The sequence below is a fragment of the Acinonyx jubatus genome, chromosome B1 (assembly GCF_027475565.1).
Source record: "Acinonyx jubatus isolate Ajub_Pintada_27869175 chromosome B1, VMU_Ajub_asm_v1.0, whole genome shotgun sequence".
NCBI classification, from domain to species: Eukaryota; Metazoa; Chordata; class Mammalia; order Carnivora; family Felidae; genus Acinonyx; species Acinonyx jubatus.
This window is the reverse complement of record NC_069382.1, coordinates 160,752,114-160,772,047: the sequence shown is the minus strand read 5'-3', so window position 1 is coordinate 160,772,047 and position 19,934 is coordinate 160,752,114. Positions and strand designations below refer to the sequence as shown.

At 44.9% G+C, this 19,934-nt stretch overlaps 1 protein-coding gene across 4 annotated transcripts in view; it reads left to right on the top strand.

Annotated features, from left to right (window-relative positions):
• The first annotated feature begins 3,101 nt into the window (after positions 1-3,101).
• CWH43 (cell wall biogenesis 43 C-terminal homolog) overlaps positions 3,102-19,934 on the top strand; it is a 59,637-nt gene continuing 42,804 nt past the window's right edge. For 2 of the 4 annotated variants that reach the window (XR_008296328.1, XM_027056526.2), the window contains exons 1-6: positions 3,103-3,293; positions 5,112-5,303; positions 9,504-9,624; positions 10,007-10,161; positions 12,671-12,872; positions 17,696-17,784. Coding sequence is in view for 2 of the 4 variants with exons in the window: in XM_027056526.2 (XP_026912327.1) it covers positions 3,251-3,293; positions 5,112-5,303; positions 9,504-9,624; positions 10,007-10,161; positions 12,671-12,872; positions 17,696-17,784 (802 nt within the window). In the remaining 2 variants the exon portion in view is untranslated. The other 2 variants (XR_003419217.2, XM_027056530.2) reach the window with 2 other exon arrangements.

Here is a 19,934-nt window from a genome sequence, read left to right as displayed (position 1 = left end):
GTTAAATACCGTGAATACCATAGGCGATGTGCTGAGTGCCTTAGTACGAGGTCTATTTAAACCTCAAGTCAACACTGTGTATAAAGTAGGTGTTTATAGCAAAGACAGACAACTGCTCACCATTACTTGGTTTCTTTCCTTTCTGGGCCCACAGCTAGACTGCATTTTTCCAGATTCTCTTGAAGTTAGCTGTGATCAAACAGTTAAAGAGGAAAAGAAAGTACTAAGACTAAAAACTGAGCTCTGAGTGGAAGAGAAAACGCAGTGTAGCCTTAATAGAAGCAAAGTTTTCCCTAAAGCTTAGCTTTGAAACCTACATGGCACACAGAGCACTAGGTTAGATGCTTTTCATATGGGTGTATGAAAAATAAACCTATGTGGGCAAAAAGGGAGGAAAATGCAGTGTCTGCTGTTCATATTCACTGAAGTCCCTCACATGTTGAAGAATGGCTGATACCAAATGACTGAAACTCAGCCAAAACATTTTTACAAAATAAAATAACCAGAATGAATTGCATTTTCAAAAACTGTCTCCTTTTTTAAAAAAAAAACTATCTTCTTGAGATATAATTCACACACCCATAATTCACCCATTTAACAAGTATTATGCAATATTCTTAGTGTATTCATGGAATTGTACAACCACTGCCCCAATCTAAGTTTAGAGCGTTTTATCCCCCCTTGAAAGAAACATATACCTACTAATTCCCTTTCCTTTGCCACTTGGCCCCCAGCCCTGAGCAACTATTAATTTACTCTTGGTCACCATAAATTTGCCAGTTTGGAAAATTTCATTTAAATGGAATCATACAATATGTGGCTTACATTGTGATTGGCTTCTTTTACTTAGTGTAACGTTTCCAAGCCGTATTCATCGTGTAGCATATATCAGTACTTTATTCCATTATTGCTAAATATTATTCTATTGTTTGGCCATACCACATCTCGTTTATCCATTCAACGGTTGTCGCGCATTTGGGTTTTCCCACTTTTTAGCTATTCTGAATACTGTTTCTGTGAGCATCTGTGTACAAATTCTGCACTTCCATTTTTCTTAGGTATACATACTCAGGAGCAGTGATAGGTCATATGTTAACTCTATTTAGTCATTTGAGAAATTATCAGACTGTTTCCCAAAGTGGCTACGCCATCTTATATTCCCACAGACAATGTAGAAGGGTTCCACTTTCTCCAAATCTTTGCCGATACTTGTTATTGTCTGACTTTTTGATTACAGCCATATTAGTGAGTGTAAAGGGGCATCTCGTTGTGGTTTTGACTTGCCTTCCCCTAATGAAATGATTTGAATATTTTTTGCCTGTGTTTATTGGCTACTTGCATATGTTCTTTGGAGAAAGGTCTATCACATCTCTTCATCTTTAAATTGGGTTATTTGTCTTTTCACTGTTGACTTGTATTTTTTTTTAATATATATTCTAGATACCAGTTCCTTACCAGATGTATGACTTGACAACACGGTCTCCTAATATGTACATTGCTTTTCCACTTTTTTTGATAGTGTCCTTTAAAGCACAAAAGCTTTTGGGGTGCCTGGGTGGCTCAGTAGGTTGAGCATCTGACTTTGGGTCAGGTCACAATCTCATGGTTCATGGGTTCAAGCACTTCATCGGGCTCTGTGCTGACAGCTCAGAGCCTGGAGCCTTCTTCGGATTCTGTCTGTCTGTCTGTCTGTCTGTCTCTGTCCCTCTTCGGCTTGTGCATGTGCTCGCTCTCTCTCAAAAACAAATAAATAAACATTAAAAAATGGAAAGCCCAAAAGCTTTTAATTTTGATGAGGTCCAACTTACCTCTTACGTCTTTTGTTACTTGGGCTTTGGGTGTTATTCTTAAGGATCCACTGCCCAACCTAAGACCCTGAATATTTACTCTTATGTGTTCTTCTCAGACTTATAGTTTTATGTCTTACCGTTAGGGCTTTGATCCATTTAGGGTTAGTGTTTGCATATTATGTGAGGTAAGGGTCCTACTTTATTCTTTTTCAGGTGGCTATCCAGTTGTCCTAGAACCGTTTGTTGAAGACGATCCGTTTCCCCATGTAATTGTCTTGGCAAGCTTGTTGAAAAGCATCTGACCCCAATGGAGAGGATTTCTTTTGGGGCTCTCAGTTCTATTCCATTGGTGTATATGCTATCCTTGTGACAGGAATATTAGGAAGTAACTAAGTGATTTTGGAACTCTTTGCCTAAAACTCCCATGGACTTTTAGCAACAACTGCTCTTAAGGGATTCTGAGGCTTTTAGGCAACTCATCATTGTTTCATTTCAGAGCAAACTTTCCAGCAGTGATAAATGATAAACTCTTCTAAAAAATTAAAGCGAATTAAAATAAATTGCTCTGAGAAGGTTCAAAAAATTTTTCAAGACATTCTGGGGTGTGGTAATATGTGAGCGAGAAACCACCGGCCTTCTTCACTGGCTCCGCTGTTGACTGGAACTCCTCTCCCTTTCCCTTTCGGGATGGGCACTCTCAGACATCATTATTCATGAAGTTGAGGAGGGCAGAGTTTCCACTCACCTCACCTGTTTCCTCTCCCCTGAGCAAGTGTTGCAAGGTCTCTACAAGCCATAGAAAATCCTGGAGCCTCTGGGATTTTCGGACCACCCTTCCAGAGCGCAATTTGTTTACCGCCCGGCTGAGAAGTAGCTCAGTCTCGGGAGGCTAATGCCGCCTCCCAAGCGTTAGCCCCGGCTTAAAGAAGGCCCACGGTCCTGTTGGCACCTGATGGCCCCGGGCGCCGGAGCCCGTCCTGCAGGCCCCCTCCCGTCCAGCCTGCGCCTCGCAGCGCACCACCGTGGAGCTCCTTTTAGACCCCGCACCAGCCGCCCGTCCTCCGGGGCTCCGGCAGCGCTCCATCCCCGCGCTGCTCTGCGGCCAGGCCGGGCAACCCCGCCTTCGCCCCGACAACGGGGTTCCAGGCCCCCACGAGTCTGCCTGGCGCCACGGCGCGGGGCGGGGGCGGCCGGCCGGGGGTGCGGCGGCGGAGCGAGCAGGTGGTGCGGGCCCGGGCAGGCTGGGCTGGGTGTGGTGGGCGGGGGCGGACGCGCGGCGGCCCCACCCTCTCCTGGGCCCGGCCCGGCGCGCGGGCCGCGGGGCTGGAGGGTGGCAGCAGGCTCGGCGAGGGGACGTGCGCGCGGACCCGGCACCGAAGGACGCGGCGGCGGGCGCGGGGCGTGCGCGGCGGGGCAGGCGCTCGCTGCTCGCTCGGGAAGCGCCGCTGCGCGTCGCGGCCATGTCCTGGCTGTGGCGAGAAATCCTCCTGGAGAGCCTCCTGGGTAAGCTGAGGCCGCCCCCGGGCGCGCGTTCGCGGGGGCCTGCCCCCCACTCGGCCCGGAGCCGCGGCGCTCGGCCGGTTGGCTGGGCTCGGGAGGGAGCGCGCCGCGCGCCCAGGATGCAGAAGTCCTCTGGGAACTTTTGCTACCGCCGTCAAAAAAGACGAGACCTAGACTGAGGTTCGGAAGCCAAGGATTCCGTGGGGGAGACGGTGCCTCCGAGCTCCACTCCACCCTGGGATGGCGCTCTATGCTCCGCGTGTCGACCTTGACCCCGCGCGGCTGGGACCGCTCCCGAACCGGCCCCCTCCGCGACCTTTACGTTAGTAAGATTCAGTACTGGACCTTAACTTTCACAAGGAAAGGGGTGCCCGTGTCCCCCAGCGGCTTGAGGTGAGCACGCAGGGAGGCAGCTGCTGCCTGTGTTGGCCCCGCACGAGGGGCCTCGGTGGCGGCTGCACGTTTGGGCATTGCGCGAAAAGCGTCGAACTGGGGTCCCGTGTGCGCACCTCGCAGCTTTGCAAAAAGCCCCAAGGACAATTATTGGGCAATTCTCTCGGAGTCGTGTGACTAAAGTCAGATTTCCCAAATGTTTGGGACAGTGTTATAATCTCGCTGTTCATTATGAAACATTCTTTTCGCTTGGGAGGGGCACCTTCCTAAGAACTTGATTTTCTGGGAGCTGGTAATACTCGGGAGGGTACCCCCCCACTTTTTTCCCCCCCTAGGTTCAAATGTATTAAGTACAGCGGTGTAAAGTGAGTTACGTTCAGTAAGTACCCAGGGTGCTAGGTATTCTGTGTACTTGATCTCATTTAATCTTAGCAACTCGGTGAGGTGGCTGAAAGGACTACTTTGCTGGTTCAGAAAGGGAGCCTGAGAAGTACCTCGGGAGAAAGTTACTACACGTGATGGTTAGATGGCTACGTTTGGAGCCAGTCTGCGTGGGTTTAAGTTCACTCTGCCGTTTGCCACTTTTTCAACTTTAGACGATTACTTTCTGAATCTCAGAAGTTTTTTTGTTCTTGTTTGTTTTTACGCTTGTAAGAGGGGAGTAAAAAGTGTCCATTTCATAGGACGTGAGCTGTAGGAGGAATAAGGTCTCTGTAAATACTTAGCACAGATGCTGCCGCATAGTAAGTGCCCATTAGGTAATTATTGTTGTAGAAGATTATACAGTCAGTAGTTGGCAGAGGTGAACCTGACTCCAGATCCTGGAATTTCACTACGCCATACTGTCTTATAAGGTTAGGTTTAAAAAAGTCTACTTACAAGTAAATGATTGTTGCCTGACTAACCTGCCTTTGGATGTAGTCTGGAGTGGGAGCAAAGGAGGGGCCACCTGCTGTTTGTTCCTTTTTTTTTTTTTTTTTTTTTTTTTGGTAGTTATCTCTACACCCAGCCGAGAGATCAAGAGTGGCATAGTCCTCCTTTTGAGCCTGCTGGACACCCTTGTTAGTTCCTCTTTTTGATTTTCATGATATTGCTCTTTATAGAATGGTTGACTTAGGTAAAGAAATTTTATCAATTTCAACCTAGATGGTCCAAATGAAGAGGTTTCAATAAAGGGACGACCTGTGTGGGTGTGAACAAGGTTAAAGGAATAAACAAGGGGTGTCAAGGGACTCACAACAGCAGGAAGCCATTTTCATCCTGGGACATTCTCTTCTTGTCCGAGGAAGGGGAGGAATTAATTCTGTACAGGAACCCCAGAATCGTGAAGGAGGGCGGTCAGCCGGAGCCCTTACAGTGGAGGGGCAGGGCTAGTGTTTGAAACAAAGTCACATTTACACATTCTCCTTAATCATTTTTTTTTCCTAGGGTATGTTTCTTGGTCTCTCTGCCATGGCCTGGGACCGATGATTTATTACTTTCCCCTGCAAACTCTAGAACTCACTGGGCTTGAAGGTTTTGGCATAGTGTTTCTTTCTCCAATATTCCTAACACTTACTCCTTTCTGGAAATTGGCTAACAAGAAGTGGATGCTAATCCTGTTGCGGATAATTACTATTGGTAAGATTTAAAAGTGCTTCTTGAAGGTGTTGTGTGTGTGTGTGTTTGTTTTTTGTTTTTTGTTGTTTTTTTTTTTTTCAAAATCAAGTGAAAATATGTACACTGTTCTTTGTATACTAAATGATTAAATGAAAACAAAGATCATTCTTTCTCTTACTACTGTCTTAAAGAGTTTTACTAGAACTGGAAGACTAGACCAAGAGCCAATGTCTTTTACATTTCTAACTTTTCTGTCAGATCGGAAAAGCCGAAAAAAATCACTGAAATCAAGAGGGAGAACAGGTCAACTCTTGAAAATTTTGTGTACTTTTTTTCCAACTATGACAGAAAACTCAGAAACCATTAAAAATTGTTGAATGATACTTCATGAAAGTAGGAAAATTATGCCCAATGAACACTATAGTAAACAGAGTCAAACAAATTAAGAAAGATATTTGTAACTCTTTTGTCAAAGGGCTAATATCACTAACATGGAGTTTTTACAAATCAATAATAAAAAGGAACAACAATTCGATAGATAACAGAGCAAAGGATATGATCAGTTTACTGGGAAAAAATGTAATTTTTTAAATATGTATTTTAAAATTAAAATGTGTAGAATACAACTTACACACACACACATATTTGTATGTAGCTTCATATGCTGGATTGCCAAAGAACAAAGTCGGGTAACACTGTATTGTAAGGATGGGAAAGCGGGCACTCAGACATTGCTGGTGGGAATGTAAATTGGCACAAGTTCTGCAGACGATAATTTATCAGCATTTATCAAAATTACAAATACGTATATACCCTTTTGCTCAGCAATTCCATTTCTAGAAATATACCCTACAGATATACTTACTTATGGCTTAAAATGGTAAAACTTGGGGCGCCTGAGTGGCTCAGTCAGTTGGGCGTCCGACTTTGGCTCAGGTCATGATCTCGCGGTCCGTGAGTTCCAGCCCCGCGTCGGGCTCTGTGCTGACAGCTCAGAGCCTGGAGCCTGTTTCAGATTCTGTATCTCCCTCTCTCTCTGACCCTCCCCCGTTCATGCTCTGTCTCTCCCTGTCTCAAAAATAAATAAACGTTAAAAAAAAATTTTTTTTAATGGTAAAACTATAAGGTTGTTAATCATTATAGCAATATTTGTAATAGCAAGGTTAGAAATAACCTACATGTCCTATATATGGGATTGGTTAAATAAATTATGGTTTTGAAAATTGGAACACTGTAGAATACTGGGCAGCTATATAAAAGAACGAGAACATTATGTAAGGAATGGAATAGTCTTTAAATATATTATTAAGTGAAAAAAAGGAATCACTAAACAGTGTGTGCAGAATACTAACATTTGTGTAAGAAAGTTTAGATGGAAATATATTTAGTTTTTAATGCATTAAATGGCCCTAGAAGGATTAAAAAAAAAAAATCCCGATAGCATTTTAGTTACTTGAAAATGGTATCTAGAGACAGACATAAAAGGGAAGCTTTGCAATACATACCTTTGGTATCTTTTAGATTCTGAATTTGAGTATGTTATGTCGCCATTAGCAATTATCAATTAAAAATTTTGAATGTACAGTTACTGTCCCAAGGAATTGAGATTATTAATATAAATAAATATTGAGAGACCTTGAAGAAGTACTGGGAGTAAAAAAGTAAGAGGGTGGGGTCATGGAAGAAAAGGTTTAGAAAACAAAAACACCAGACTGTGATCTGGTTGAATCTGTAGCTGAAAACTCCAGATGTCTTACTCTTCTGTTACAATGCAGTGCAGTTGGTTTCTCTGGAGTTTTCCAAGTGGCATATATTTCTTCTCTCTGGATACAGTCATTTGACTTTTTTTCAGAAACAGTGACAGGAATTACTATGAAATTGCCTTCTGCTTTTCTGTGGGCCAGTCCCCGAAGAAGGCAGAATGAGGTTAGGGCAGTGAGTTCTGTGGATACCCGCAAGGGTGGGGGACTCGGCTTCTCAAGATCTTGGGCTCCGAAAGGATAGTGGTAAAGACCACTGAAAAATGCACCCTTTATGCAGACGACGTCCAGAGAAATGGAAAGACCAATCAAATGTGAAAATGTCAGCTCCAGAAATAATAGAAATGAGGCGTTCTACCCTGAGTTGAGGGTATAGTGGCCGAGCTACACTCCCTTGGGCTTACAGTACCCTCCTAGGAATTACTGTGGCCTGAGTGTTGCAGGTTTCATTTTCTCGTCACGCTCCTTGGTTGGCTTTATGGGAGTGGTCTCATCAGTGGCACTTCTTTGTTGCCTTTGCTCCATGCTGCCTGTGTCAAGCCTTATCTACAGAGCTATTGACTGAGAGTTACTGGGGTGGTTTTTTGATTGTTTAAATCCACTTCTGGCCCAGTAACTTCTGGTGGCTGTAAGGGATGTTGATATTAATAAGTTTGGGGTGTGTATGGTATTTGGGATGCTTCCTGTTGTTCCCATTTCGCCTCCTTCCTCTGTGCAGATCCATCACTTGAGTTGAGGTGGAGTTCAATTTGAGAAAATGGAGTAGGTAGGAAAGTGATGTCGAGTTTGAGGATGAAGAGACTGTTTTGGCCAGATCCTCTTCTGGGTAGTCACTGAGCTCTGCTGATGCTAGACAGAGGCTGCTGTAAGCCGTGGTTTACCTTAAAACTCCCTTCAGATGCTGCTAAGGAAATGAAACAACTTTGTCTTTAAAGACAAAGTCCTAAGGAATCCTTATATAACGACAGAGAAGATCTGTGTTACATGCTATCGCCTCTGGCACCTCAGACGTTTTGGGTTAGTTACTATGTACTTAACTACAAACTAGTTCATATTCCTATTGGTTTAGGTTTTTCCTTGCCTGATAAATTTTGACCCACTAGGATGGCTCTAATCAAAAAGATAGGTAGTGATCAGTGTTGGCAAGAATATGGAAAACTTGAACCCTCACACATGACTGGTAGGAATATAAAATGGTGCAGCTGCTTTTGAAATCAGTTTGGCAGTTCCTTGAAACGTTAAGCAGAGTTCTCATATGACCTAACTATTCCACTTCTCAGTATATACCTGAGGAAAATGAAAACCTATGTTCATATAAGACCTTGTTTGTACACAAATGTTTATAGCAGTATTATTCTTTTTTCAAAAAAACCATACAAATGTTTATTTATTTTTGAAAGAGAGAGAGAGAGAGAGAGAGAGAGAGAGTGAGCAGGGGAGGGGCAGAGAGAGGGAGACACAGAATCTGAAGCAGGCTCCAGGCTCTGAGCTGTCAGCACAGAGCCAGATGCAGGGCTCGAACTCATGAACTGCGAGATCATGAACTACGCTGAAGTTGCTTAACTGACTGAGCCACCCAGGTGCCTCCAGTGTATGATTTATATATTTATAAATGAATGATAAAATTAATAATTGTCAATGTTTTTTCTGCATCCTGATTTTAAAAAAAACAGTGTTCATTTATTTTTGATAGAGAGCACGCATGCATGCAAGCAGGGAACGGGCAGAGAAAGAGGGAGACACGGAATCCAAAGCAGGCTCCAGGCTCTGAGCTGTCAGCACAGAGCCTGACGTGGGGCTTGAACTCACGAACTGTGAGGCCACGACCTGAGCCGAAGTCGGACACTTAACCGACTGAGCCACCCAGGCACCCCTAGCAGCATTATCCTTAGTAGCCAAAGAATGGAAACAACCCAAGTGCCCATCACTGATGAATGAATGAAATGCAGTATATCCATGCAGTGGATATGATTCAGCCATAAAAAGGAACGAAGTACTCATACATGCTATAATATGGATAAGCCTTGAAAATATTCTGATTAAATGGAAGAAGCCAGTCACAGAAGGCTACCTAGTATAGGAGTCCACTGATACGAGATGCCCAGAATGGGAAAAATCTATACGACAGGAAGTAGATTAGTGATTGCCAGGGGCTGGGGCAGTAGGGAGGAGGAAAAGGGAGTTTCTTTTTGGGGTGTGAAAATATTCTGGAATTAGTGGTAATAGTTGCACAACTTTGTGAATATATTAGAAACCATTGAATTGTACACTTGAACGTAGTGAACATATTGTTAAGAATGACATCACAAAAAATTAAAATTTTTTAAATTTATACACACAAGTCCATATTTATCTGTCTGGGTGTAGAGATGGTGTCAGATGCAACAGTTATCGAATGCAGATCATTGTGTTCCAATGCATGATTGCTGGAAATGTTTAGCTCTCCTTAATTTGTTTGTAGGCAGCATCGCCTCCTTCCAGGCTCCAAATGCCAGAGTTCGGCTAGTGGTCCTTGCCCTTGGAGTGTCTTCCTCGTTGATAGTACAAGCCGTGACATGGTGGACAGGAAGTGGCTTACAAAGGTATGGTATCTTATATCCGTCGACAAAGGTTCGTATCTTAAACAGGTGTGATCATTTACCAAAGGGAAAGTTGGGACCAGGAATTTAAGTGATAGTTTTTACTTTGCATACAGCTTCTAGAAGTCTCACTTTTCCCCCCTTTTCACAAAATCGGAATGCGAATACTTGCCATCAGTCTCCACGATGTTTTGAGAATTAGGAAATTGCAACAAGTTGCCTAGATAATGGGCTTTATAAAGACTGAAGATGAAGGCATGTTTGTTACTGCAAATTACCAACAGGGCTACTTTATAGACTCATTCTATGAAACTATGAAATTCACTCTGACCATGGTACATTGAAAGCACATAAAAAGTTATTAAAAATACTTTTGTTCTTACAGGTACCTCAGAATCTGGGGATTCATCTTAGGACAGATTCTTCTTCTTGTTCTCCGCATATGGTACACTTCACTAAATCCAATCTGGAGTTATCAGATGTCCAACAGAGTGATACTGACATTAAGTACCATAGCCACACTTGATCGCATTTACACAGGTAAGCGTACGCCCAATTTATTTAGGGATCTGCTCTCTTGCATAGTTTACTTATCTGAATGGAACACATCTTGAAAAGATAAGAAGTCTTTCTGCATTATGCCTCTGTTTCAATTTTTTGCTCCCTCTGAAAGAGTAACCAGCACAGCCAGTGGATTATTATCTAAGCAGAAGGCACGTTTTCCTTGCCAGAACCGAGGATGAAAATAATAAGCCATTTCTGGCTTGTATCAGTGTGGAGTGGGAGACTAAACCAGGCTTGAGACTCCCAGCTGGCTTTCAGTTGGTCTTTCTCCCCTCTCCCTCTGGATGGGGCTGAGGGATGAGACCCTTCGTCTCTCTTCCTCCACACTGACCCCCGTATATCTCTAACACTGTGAGAAGTTATTCGTGAGCAAAGGCTCTGGGAACTATCTGGGTTTTTTGTTTTTTGTCTCTTTTTTTCTTTTCTGGGAGTCTGAAGATGTTTAAGCTCCAAGTCTGAAGGTTGAAAAAGAAAGGAAATCTTGCATATTTATACCAAATCACCTGTCTCTCTTTGGAGCTGACTTTCTCAGAGACGTACACATCCCCAGCTTGCATATTTATTCCATGTGCTAACTTGAGATCCTTCTGAAAAGGAGGGAGAAGTGTTACTAGATTCTGGTTAACTTGCACCTGGCTTTTTGTGTGAGTCTCAGTGAGTCACTGTTCTTTTGTCAATACAAGGAGAAATCTCACAGATTAATGGGAGTTTAGAGGGTTTTGGCTCAGCATGAACAAAGTGCTCGTATAATCCACCTCTCGCCCCAATTTTGGCATGAAACAGGGACAGTGAGAACAAGGGAACATCATTCAAGGATATTGGTCAAGTGACATTACTATTAGAACATTTAGAACTCAGTCTGGTGCCCTAATATATGCTTTATGTTTCATAAAACACTAACATTGAAAGGTGGAAACTCAGGCAGCAAATTTCACAGGTACAGGCTGATAAGGATCTGAACTTCAGGGTATCATTTACATTTCCTGACTTGAGTTTTCTTTTTTCTCGCCTCTGTTTTAATTCATGTGACCCAGTTGTTGGTCCCTTCCTGTTTTTGCCCCGTACCTCATTTGCAAAACCCCAGACTCCTCATCAGTTTCCCCAGAATATCAGATCACACCAGGCAATTTTGTAGTTTTAGTGAAGATTTGCTGGGTCCTGGGAGAGGGGTCCCCGACCAGAGTCCACAGCAGTGATGCTCCGCAAATTCAGTTTAGGTCTCCCTCTTCCCCACCCAAAGACTGCTCAGTCTCCAGGCCCTGGCCTCCTTTGTCTTCACCACCCTTCCCATCATCCCTGTGGCTCACAGCTCTGCTTCTCTCCCTCTGACTCCTTTATTGGCAGAATGGCTTTCCTCCTCCTCATGCAACAGACCCTAAGACTTTCTTCTGTCCTGCAGAGAGCTTCCCAGTAGCACGGGGCATCAGCCCAGCAGGCTGTCTGTTCTTACAAAGACATTTGCCTGCCAGCATTTTCTCCGGTTGTTACGTTTTTGTGTGTGAAGTCATTGATGCAGTGAAATGAGACCTCTTGGTGAAACAGCCCTGGGAAGTAGGGAATAGTTAGGGACACAGGTGGTGGAGTTGGTCTGCCTAAGCTCTCTTTACCAGCTGTATGATCTTGGACAAGTGACTTGTTCTCTCTGGGCCTCAGTTTTTGGATCTACTAAATGGGCCTAGTAACAGGGGTTACCTTGTAAAGTTGTTGCCAGGATTAAATGAGTTCCTATCAAAGGCTAGGAAGAGACCTGAAACTCAGGAACTGCTCAGTAAGTGTACGACTATTACCCTGGGTGCACAGTGGGGTAGATGAGAGCCCTCTTTGGGGGTGGGGGGAAGGCAGGGACATGGCCTGGTGTCCTGGGGGAAGGCGGGGACATGGCCTGGTGTCCTGAATATGTTCCACTCAAGTAGGACTGCATCTGTTCCCTCAACATACCAGTCACTTTTCCTGTATATGTATATATATATTTTAATTTTTTTTTAACGTTTATTTATTTTTGAGACAGAGACAGAGCATGAACAGGGGAGGGTCAGAGAGAGGGAGACACAGAATCTGAAACAGGCTCCAGGCTCTGAGCTGTCAGCACAGAGCCCGATGCGGGGCTCGAACTCACAGACCGCGAGATCATGACCAGAGCTGACGTAGGCCGCTTAACCTACTGAGCCACCCAGGTGCCCCTTCCTGTATATGTCTTTGCTCATACTGTTAACTTCACATGAAGTAAAGAACTCGCTGCATTTTCCCTTGTGAAATCCCAAAATGCTTGGTTCTCCCCAAAGCATTCCTGATCTAGCCTGCCTGAAATCATCTCTCACACCAACTAGCTCTCAGCACGTTCCGCTTTGTATTACAGTGCCACATCTCATCTTCCCTTCTAAAATAAGCTCCTTGAAGCCAGGTACCATTTCTTGCTTGCTACAAGTCTGTGAAATATAGAGGGTACATTTTCATGTAATTGACCATTTCTCATTTTTTATCCTAGATGGTGACTGCAGTAAGCCAGAGGGGAAAAATACTGGAGTGGCAGTCAAGGGCGTGGCCTCCAGACCTACCTGGTGCCTGGCAGGGGCTGCCTTTGGCAGTCTCATGTTCCTCACCCACTGGATTTTTGGGGAGGTCTCGCTTGTTTCCAGATGGGCCGTGAGTGGGCACCCCCATCCAGGGCCAGATCCTAACCCATTTGGGTGAGTGTCGGTTTGGAAGCCATCAAGGAATTGGCTATTAAAGTTGAAGGAAGAAATACTTCTTTTGTTGAGCAGCTAGATCTGCGCCAGCCAGGTGTTTCATATTCCACTTTCCCTAGATAGCAACAACGTTGCATGACGTTACTGCGTACTGTGGAGGGTGTTTGCCCCGGTGCTGAAGGGTTGCTGGAAAGCAGACGATGGAGGGCTGAAGGTTGTGCCCGGTCAAGTAAGGTTTTGGAAGCTCCTGCTTGGGTGCTCTGAGGAAGGTTCCACATGGGGGAGAATTCTCAGGGGCAGAGAAGACATGGTGTTGCCATTTCCTTCAGACCCCTCCTTACAGTTACGGGCATTTGATGGGACGAGACCACGGTGCCCTGATGAGAGAAAACAGGTTGGCAGCCTGGGCATCGATCTGTATTCTCTGCGAAGGAGGGACACCCAGAAAGATCTCTGCATCCTGTGATATTTTGGGACTTGCTCCAACCATGGGGCACCCAGGGAGTCAGCAGTCTTGAGATTAAGTGTTGGAACCAGCATATGCCTGGTCCTCATTAACCCTGTCTCTACCCTTTGGGATACGTCTTTTCTCCTGTGTTCAGGCCCAGCCTTTCATGTACAAAGATTGGAGGAACCTTTAAAACATCTGCCTCAGATAACTGTTTGCTCTTACAGTGTGGAGGTTCCCACATTTGGCAAATGCCTGGTGGATCCTTCCCCAGCAGACATGAGAGCATACCCCCAGGTGTCCAGGTCTGGACTCAGAAGTTCCCAGTCCCCAAACACGTTCGTCTTCCTCCATGCCTTGCTTCACCCTTCCTAGCTATCACTCCGTCATCCGAGCCAGAATCCAGGAGTCCTCCTACAACTGTGTCTTTCTCATTTTCTGTGTCTATTTGGCATTAAGTCTAGTCAATTCTACTACTTCTCTCAGATCTATCCCTTCCCCTGCGATCCCCACCCTATCTGCCTCAGTGGAGCCCTCACCATCTTTCATCTAGGCTTCCTCTCTTGCCTCTTCATGGTCTCTCTTCAGTGTGGCCTTCTCTGCACTGCCCCCACTAGCCCCGCCCCCAGTGAACTCTCCAGAAATGCACATCTAACTCCATCACTCCCTGGCTTAGAACCTTTAAGTGGTGTTTCCATACGAGGTCATGTGAGACAGGATCTGTTCCCCCACCCCTCTTACTTTTACAGACACTTCCTACCTTATCCCCGTGCTTCGTCTGGGCTGAAATCACTTCCAGTTCCCTAGAAGTGCTGGACTCTTCCAGGCCTTTGTCTGCAAGTATGTGCTCTTCCCTCTGTCTGGCTGCCTTCTATGCCTTGGTGTCCTGGCAAGCTCTTCCTCACCCCTCTAAACCCAGCTCAAGCATCTGCTCTGTGAAGTCTTCTCTGATTATCCCAAGGGTTCCTTTATGCTACATACTACCTTAAATTCCACCCTTACCCTCTTCTGTCTTTTATTATTATTGTGTATTACAATTTTAAAAAACATTACAGTTAGGGGCACTTGGGTGGCTCAGCCAGTTAGTTAAGCGTCTGACTTCGGCTCAGGTCATAATTTCACAGTACATGGGCTCGAGACCTACATCGGGCTCTGTGCTGACAGCTTGGAGACTGGAGCCTGCTTCAAATTCTGTGTCTCCCTCTCTTTGTTCCTCCCCCATTCATGCTCTGTCTCTCTCTCTCTCTCCTTCAAAAATAAATAAAAACATTAATAAAAAAAATTTTAAAAAGACCATTACAGTTATTTTAGATCTTCCTGCTAGACAGTAAGCAACTTGAGGGCAGGGAATGGGAAAAAGAACTACTATTTATGATTTAACTCTGTCAGGCATGGAGCCAGGAAGTTTCCATATGTTAGCTCATTCACAGCTTGTATCTTTTGATCTTGGATGCCTTCGCATATTTGGGAGGAAGGGAAAGAAGGAAGAAAGGCACAAAGGAAGAGAAAGGAAGGGGATTCTTCCCATGCATCAAAGCTTTGTTTCGAAAATTCCCTTTAAAAATAGGCATCGGTTATATGGAACAGCAAAAGGAGAATTGGGCCAGGACCCCGAGGCCAGGCTTGAGGGCTGGAGTCCTGCTCAGCCAACAGTAACTCATCATTCGACTGTGGACGAGTCACGTCGTGTCCCTGGCTTTGTTTTTCTCACCTGTAAAATGAGGGGCTTTTTTGGTAGACGTGTTGTAATTCTGTCTGTTGGAGGGAGGCATTGAAGATGGAGATGTAGCTCATGGGACCAGCATTTCCCCAACTGTGTTCTGTGGGACACTGGTGTCTTAGATGTTGATAGATACCCTGAGAGAAAAAAGGCAACGTCTCCTAAATCTGCACTTCATATTCCTCTCTTTGTGATTCACAATGCACATCCGCAGACGAGAGACCTCCTGGGAGTTTCTCAGACTTATTTGAAAATAGAATTCCCGGGCGCCTGGTTGGCTCAGTTGGTTAAACATCCGACTCTCGATTTTGGCTCAGGTCACGAGTTTACCGTCATGAGATGGGGCCCCACGTAGGGCTCCTAAGCTCCGCTGAGCATGGAGCCTGCTTGAGATTCTCTCTCCCTCTGCTCCCCCCCCACAACTTGTGCACGCTCTCTTTCTCCCTCCAAAAAAAAAAAAAAAAAAAGTAGAATTCCTCTTTTAGAACACCTGTTAACACCTCATAAAATTAGTGTTTCTCAGAACCCTGCTGGAGAAATGTTGCATTAGGCTTTCATGAGTCATGACCATCGTAGTAGAAATCGCTTTCTAAAATCCATAAGAGATTGCATCCCAGGTAAGTGTTGATGTGGTAAAGAGGTGAGGGATGGGAGAAGGGTGAGGGAGGGGCCCAGAGCGTACCGACGGGACGTTGGGAAGCCGAAGGATCAGTGCTGATGGTAGACCCCGAGAGAATGAGGGAGCTAGATAAACAGTGTCTTCCTCATGCTTCCAGTTTCCCATCAGCCCGCCCCAGTGCTCCCGGCCTTGGGACTCTTACCACTAGTGCTTTCCGCCTTCTGATATCCTGAATTATTTATTAATTGTGTTTACTGTCTGTTCCTCCCTCACTGGAATGGGAGCCCTCGGGAGGAAAGGGATGTTTGTTCATGGATGTATCCCAAGCCCCTAGAACACAGCCTGCACATAGTAGGTCCTCGTAAACATTTGTCGTTGAATTGGGGATACAAAAAAATCAACAGTGTCCTCCACGGCCTTTTTTGACATCTGGTCTTCTGTAGACCCAGGGTGATCCTTCACCTTGGAAGTGGGGGTGGGCAGGATAGTAGCCGAGAGCCTCACTCCAGGGCCTGATGACCTTTTTTGGTTTCTGAGTCCTAGCAGAGCTGCTGTGTACGACCTCCGACAGGTTATTTAAGTGCTCTTTCCCCCAGTGTCTGCCTCTGCAAAATGGGGATAATAAGAGCATTTACCTTAGAGACTTGGGAAGATTGAGAGCCTAATAAGATGCAAAAGTCTTTTTTTTTTTTTTAACGTTTATTTATTCTTGAGACAGAGAGAGACAGAGCATGAACGGGGGAGGGGCAGAGAGAGAGGGAGACACAGAATCGGAAGCAGGCTCCAGGCTCTGAGCCATCAGCCCAGAGCCTGACGTGGGGCTTGAACTCACAGACCGCGAGATCGTGACCTGGGCTGAAGTCGGACGCTCAACCGACTGAGCCACCCAGGCGCCCCAAGATGCAAAAGTCTTAAAACAGTGCATGGGAGGTAGTAAGTGCTGTGTTTTTTAGCTTAGTTTATGTAGTAGCTATTTAATTGAGTGCCACATGGTAGCTATTATTGCTTCTGGATATTCCCCTAAAGTGGAGTTAAATTTTTTGATTCCTCCTCCTGCAAGTTTTTGCCGAAGTAGCAAAAGAATGAAGTAGTTTGTGGTTGTTTTAAAACTCACACAACTGTCGATTATTTATACAGTTGACAGCAGTCCCAGAAAGGCCCAGACTGTTTTGAGGCAGAGGAAGGAAAAAGAGGCAAACTAAATAGAAACGATTCCCAGTGACTTTTTCTCTTTGTCTTCGGCAGAGTTATCACATGTCACATGTCACATGGCCAATATGGACTATAATTTAATAGTCTGAGAATACTCAATCTCTGTGTTTTACATTGACCATGAAAGATTGAAGATATCATTTATTTCAAGTCTGAGTTGCTATTACTTCAGTGTTCTTTTTTCTTGATTTTTAATGTTTGTTTATTTATTTTAAAAATGTTTAATGTTTATTTTTGAGAGACAAAGAGAGACAGAGTGGGAGTGAGGGAGGAGCAGAGAAGAGAGAGGGAGACACAGAATCTGAAGCAGACTCCAGGCCCTGAGCCGTCAGCACAGAGCCCGATGTGGGGCTCAAACTCACAAGCAGTGAGACCATGACCTGAGCCGAAGTTGGCTGCGCCACCCAGGTGCCCCAATGTTTTATTTATTTTTGAGAGAGAGAGGGAAAGAGAGAGAGCACGTGCCCACATGCGTGCACACCTGAACTGGGGAGTGGCAGTAAAAGAGTGGGAGACACAGAATCCAAAGCAGGCTCCAGGCTCTGAGCTGTCAGCACAGAGTCCGGCTGGGGAATCGAACTCCGGAATGGTGAGGTCATGACCTGGGCTGAGGTTGGACACTTAACCGACTGAGCCACCCGGCTACCCCTCAATGTTCTGACTGGATATAATATTGGTTTTCAATGAGCTCTCATTATCTCACTGGGTTTTTTCACACTCATATTATCTCTTGGATGTACCCAGAGGTAGGAGATGTATTTTCTATTTGGGACAATAAAATATTAATGATGGTAGATGTCCTACAGCACATTATTTTCTTACAGAGGTGCAGTTCTGCTGAGCTTGGCGAGCGGATTGATGCTCTCAGCTTGTTCATGGTTTCCTGGTACCAGTTTACTCTGGTGGGTCACAGGTACGTGGGTTTACCTGTACGTGTCTGTGCCCGGCATTCCACTCAGTTGACAATTTACTTCCTCCTCCTTCATTACCTCTCTCCTCCTATAGCTGCCATACTGCCACCTCACGGTGCTCACATACTCTCCCCCATCTCCCAAAGAAGGCATGTGTGTCAGTAGCAGTTTTTTTTAAGTTTATTTATTTTGAGAGGGAGGGAGAGAGAGCGTGCGTGCCTGAGTGGGGGAAGGGCAGAGAGAAAGAATCCCAAGCAGGCTCCGCGCTGTCAGCACAGAGCCCGTCTTAGGGCTCAAACTCAAGAACTGTGAGATCATGACCTGAGCCGAAATCAAGAGTCAGAGGCTTAGCCGACCCAGCCACCTAGGCGCCCCTGTTTCTACTGCAGGTCTGAGGAGATGGAAGTCAGACATTACCGCATTGCCAGACCTCTTGCCCTCTCCAAGATTCCCTGCTTCTCTGGTTTTCAGGAATGCCCTCCTGAGCTTCTCACCTCTCGACTTACCTTTGGGGTCCACGTTTGCTTATTCAAGGCTGGGACCCTCCACTCCCAGTCACACTGGTTAGGATTACAGGATATTGATGGAAGCCATCATATGTTAGGAGCAACTACTTATTTTTATGATTGACTATTTTATTACTATGCCTGAATTACATCACTCCTCTGCCTTCCCCTTAAAAGGCAGAAAATGGTTAGAGTTGGTTTTAGTGTTCAATAAAAAACTCTGCACTCTGTAACAGAGCAGTGAACTTGGTCTCTGTGAAGAGAGATGCCCTCTTACATGTTCATTAACCAGGTGATTCAGCGTGTTGCACTGGATGCCCTGTGTGGGTTTGAGACTGTGGATTGGTAATAGAAGGTGTGGATCGACTAACGTAATAAGGAAATTTCTTTACATCCTAAGTGCTATTACTCTTGGATGGAGTCATACGTGTAATTCTTTTTTTAAAAACTATATTTTAATGTTTATTTATTTTTGAGAGAGACAGAGACAGAGTGTGAGCAGGGAAGGGGCAGAGAGAGAGGGAGACATAGAATCTGAAGCGGGCTCCAGGCTCTGAGTTACCAGCACAGAGCCTGACGCAAGGCTCGAACCCGCAAACTATGAGATCTTGACCTGAGCCAAAGTGGGATGCTTAACCGACTAAGCCACCCAGGCGCCCTGACATATGTGTAATTCAAATAGATTGGCTCATTTAATGAAGTTAGCCAGGTTCTCGTCGTCCTGGAGCGTCATGAGCAAACTGTTGTAGTCGTGTTGAGCCCTTTTTACTTGCACATTTGTTTTGTGGTAGGCATTCTCTATGGCGTCTGTGGAAGTTAGTATGAGTAGAATTTAAGAGTAACCTTTCTTCTCATCAGAGAGATGCCTCATGAGATTCCTCAAGAAAAGGGCCAGATACTTTTGTAAATGCTGAGTTTGCAATGAGCATATATAGCTTCTTAATCTCTATGCAGTTGGGGAAAGGAACATGAAATACATCGGAGGTTTGTTCAGCCCTGATGTCATGCCTATTTTCATGGAATATAAGGAAAATGCTTACTGGGTAGGTAATTGGCAGCTTAATTTTAAACATGGAAAACTGGGGGACCCAGAAACATACACTGTCAGTTAAAAGACAGAAAAGCTGTGAACCTATAGTGTTATGCTTATACTTATTTCCCGAGATAAGTAGAGTCAAACCTAATGTAGTTTTGCTGTCTCTCTGAAGTGTTAAATAGGAGTTTAAAAGACCTCAGGGGCAAGCAGATTTGAAGCTTCTAATGGGCTTTAAATCTTGGTGGCAATTAAATTACTAAAATCAAAGTTCTATTAAAAGAAAAAACAGATGTGCTAAACGTATTGATAGGACCCCCGTGTATTTTACAGTGTTCCTATAATTTTATTGTATGAAAAATCTGATCTATTGAAAACCAACATGTTAGTTATTATAAATAGTACTGGAATATTCAGTTACTATTAATTCTGCTTGGTGTCGTGGCACCTGGGTGGCCCAGTCGGTTAGGCGTCCGACTCTTGATTTCGGCTCAGGTCATGATCTCATGGTTCGTGGCCTTGGGCCCTGCATCAGGCTCTGAGCTGGAAGTGCAGAACCTGCTTGAGATTCTCTCTCTCTTCTTCTCTCTCTCTGCCCCTCCCCTGATTGCTC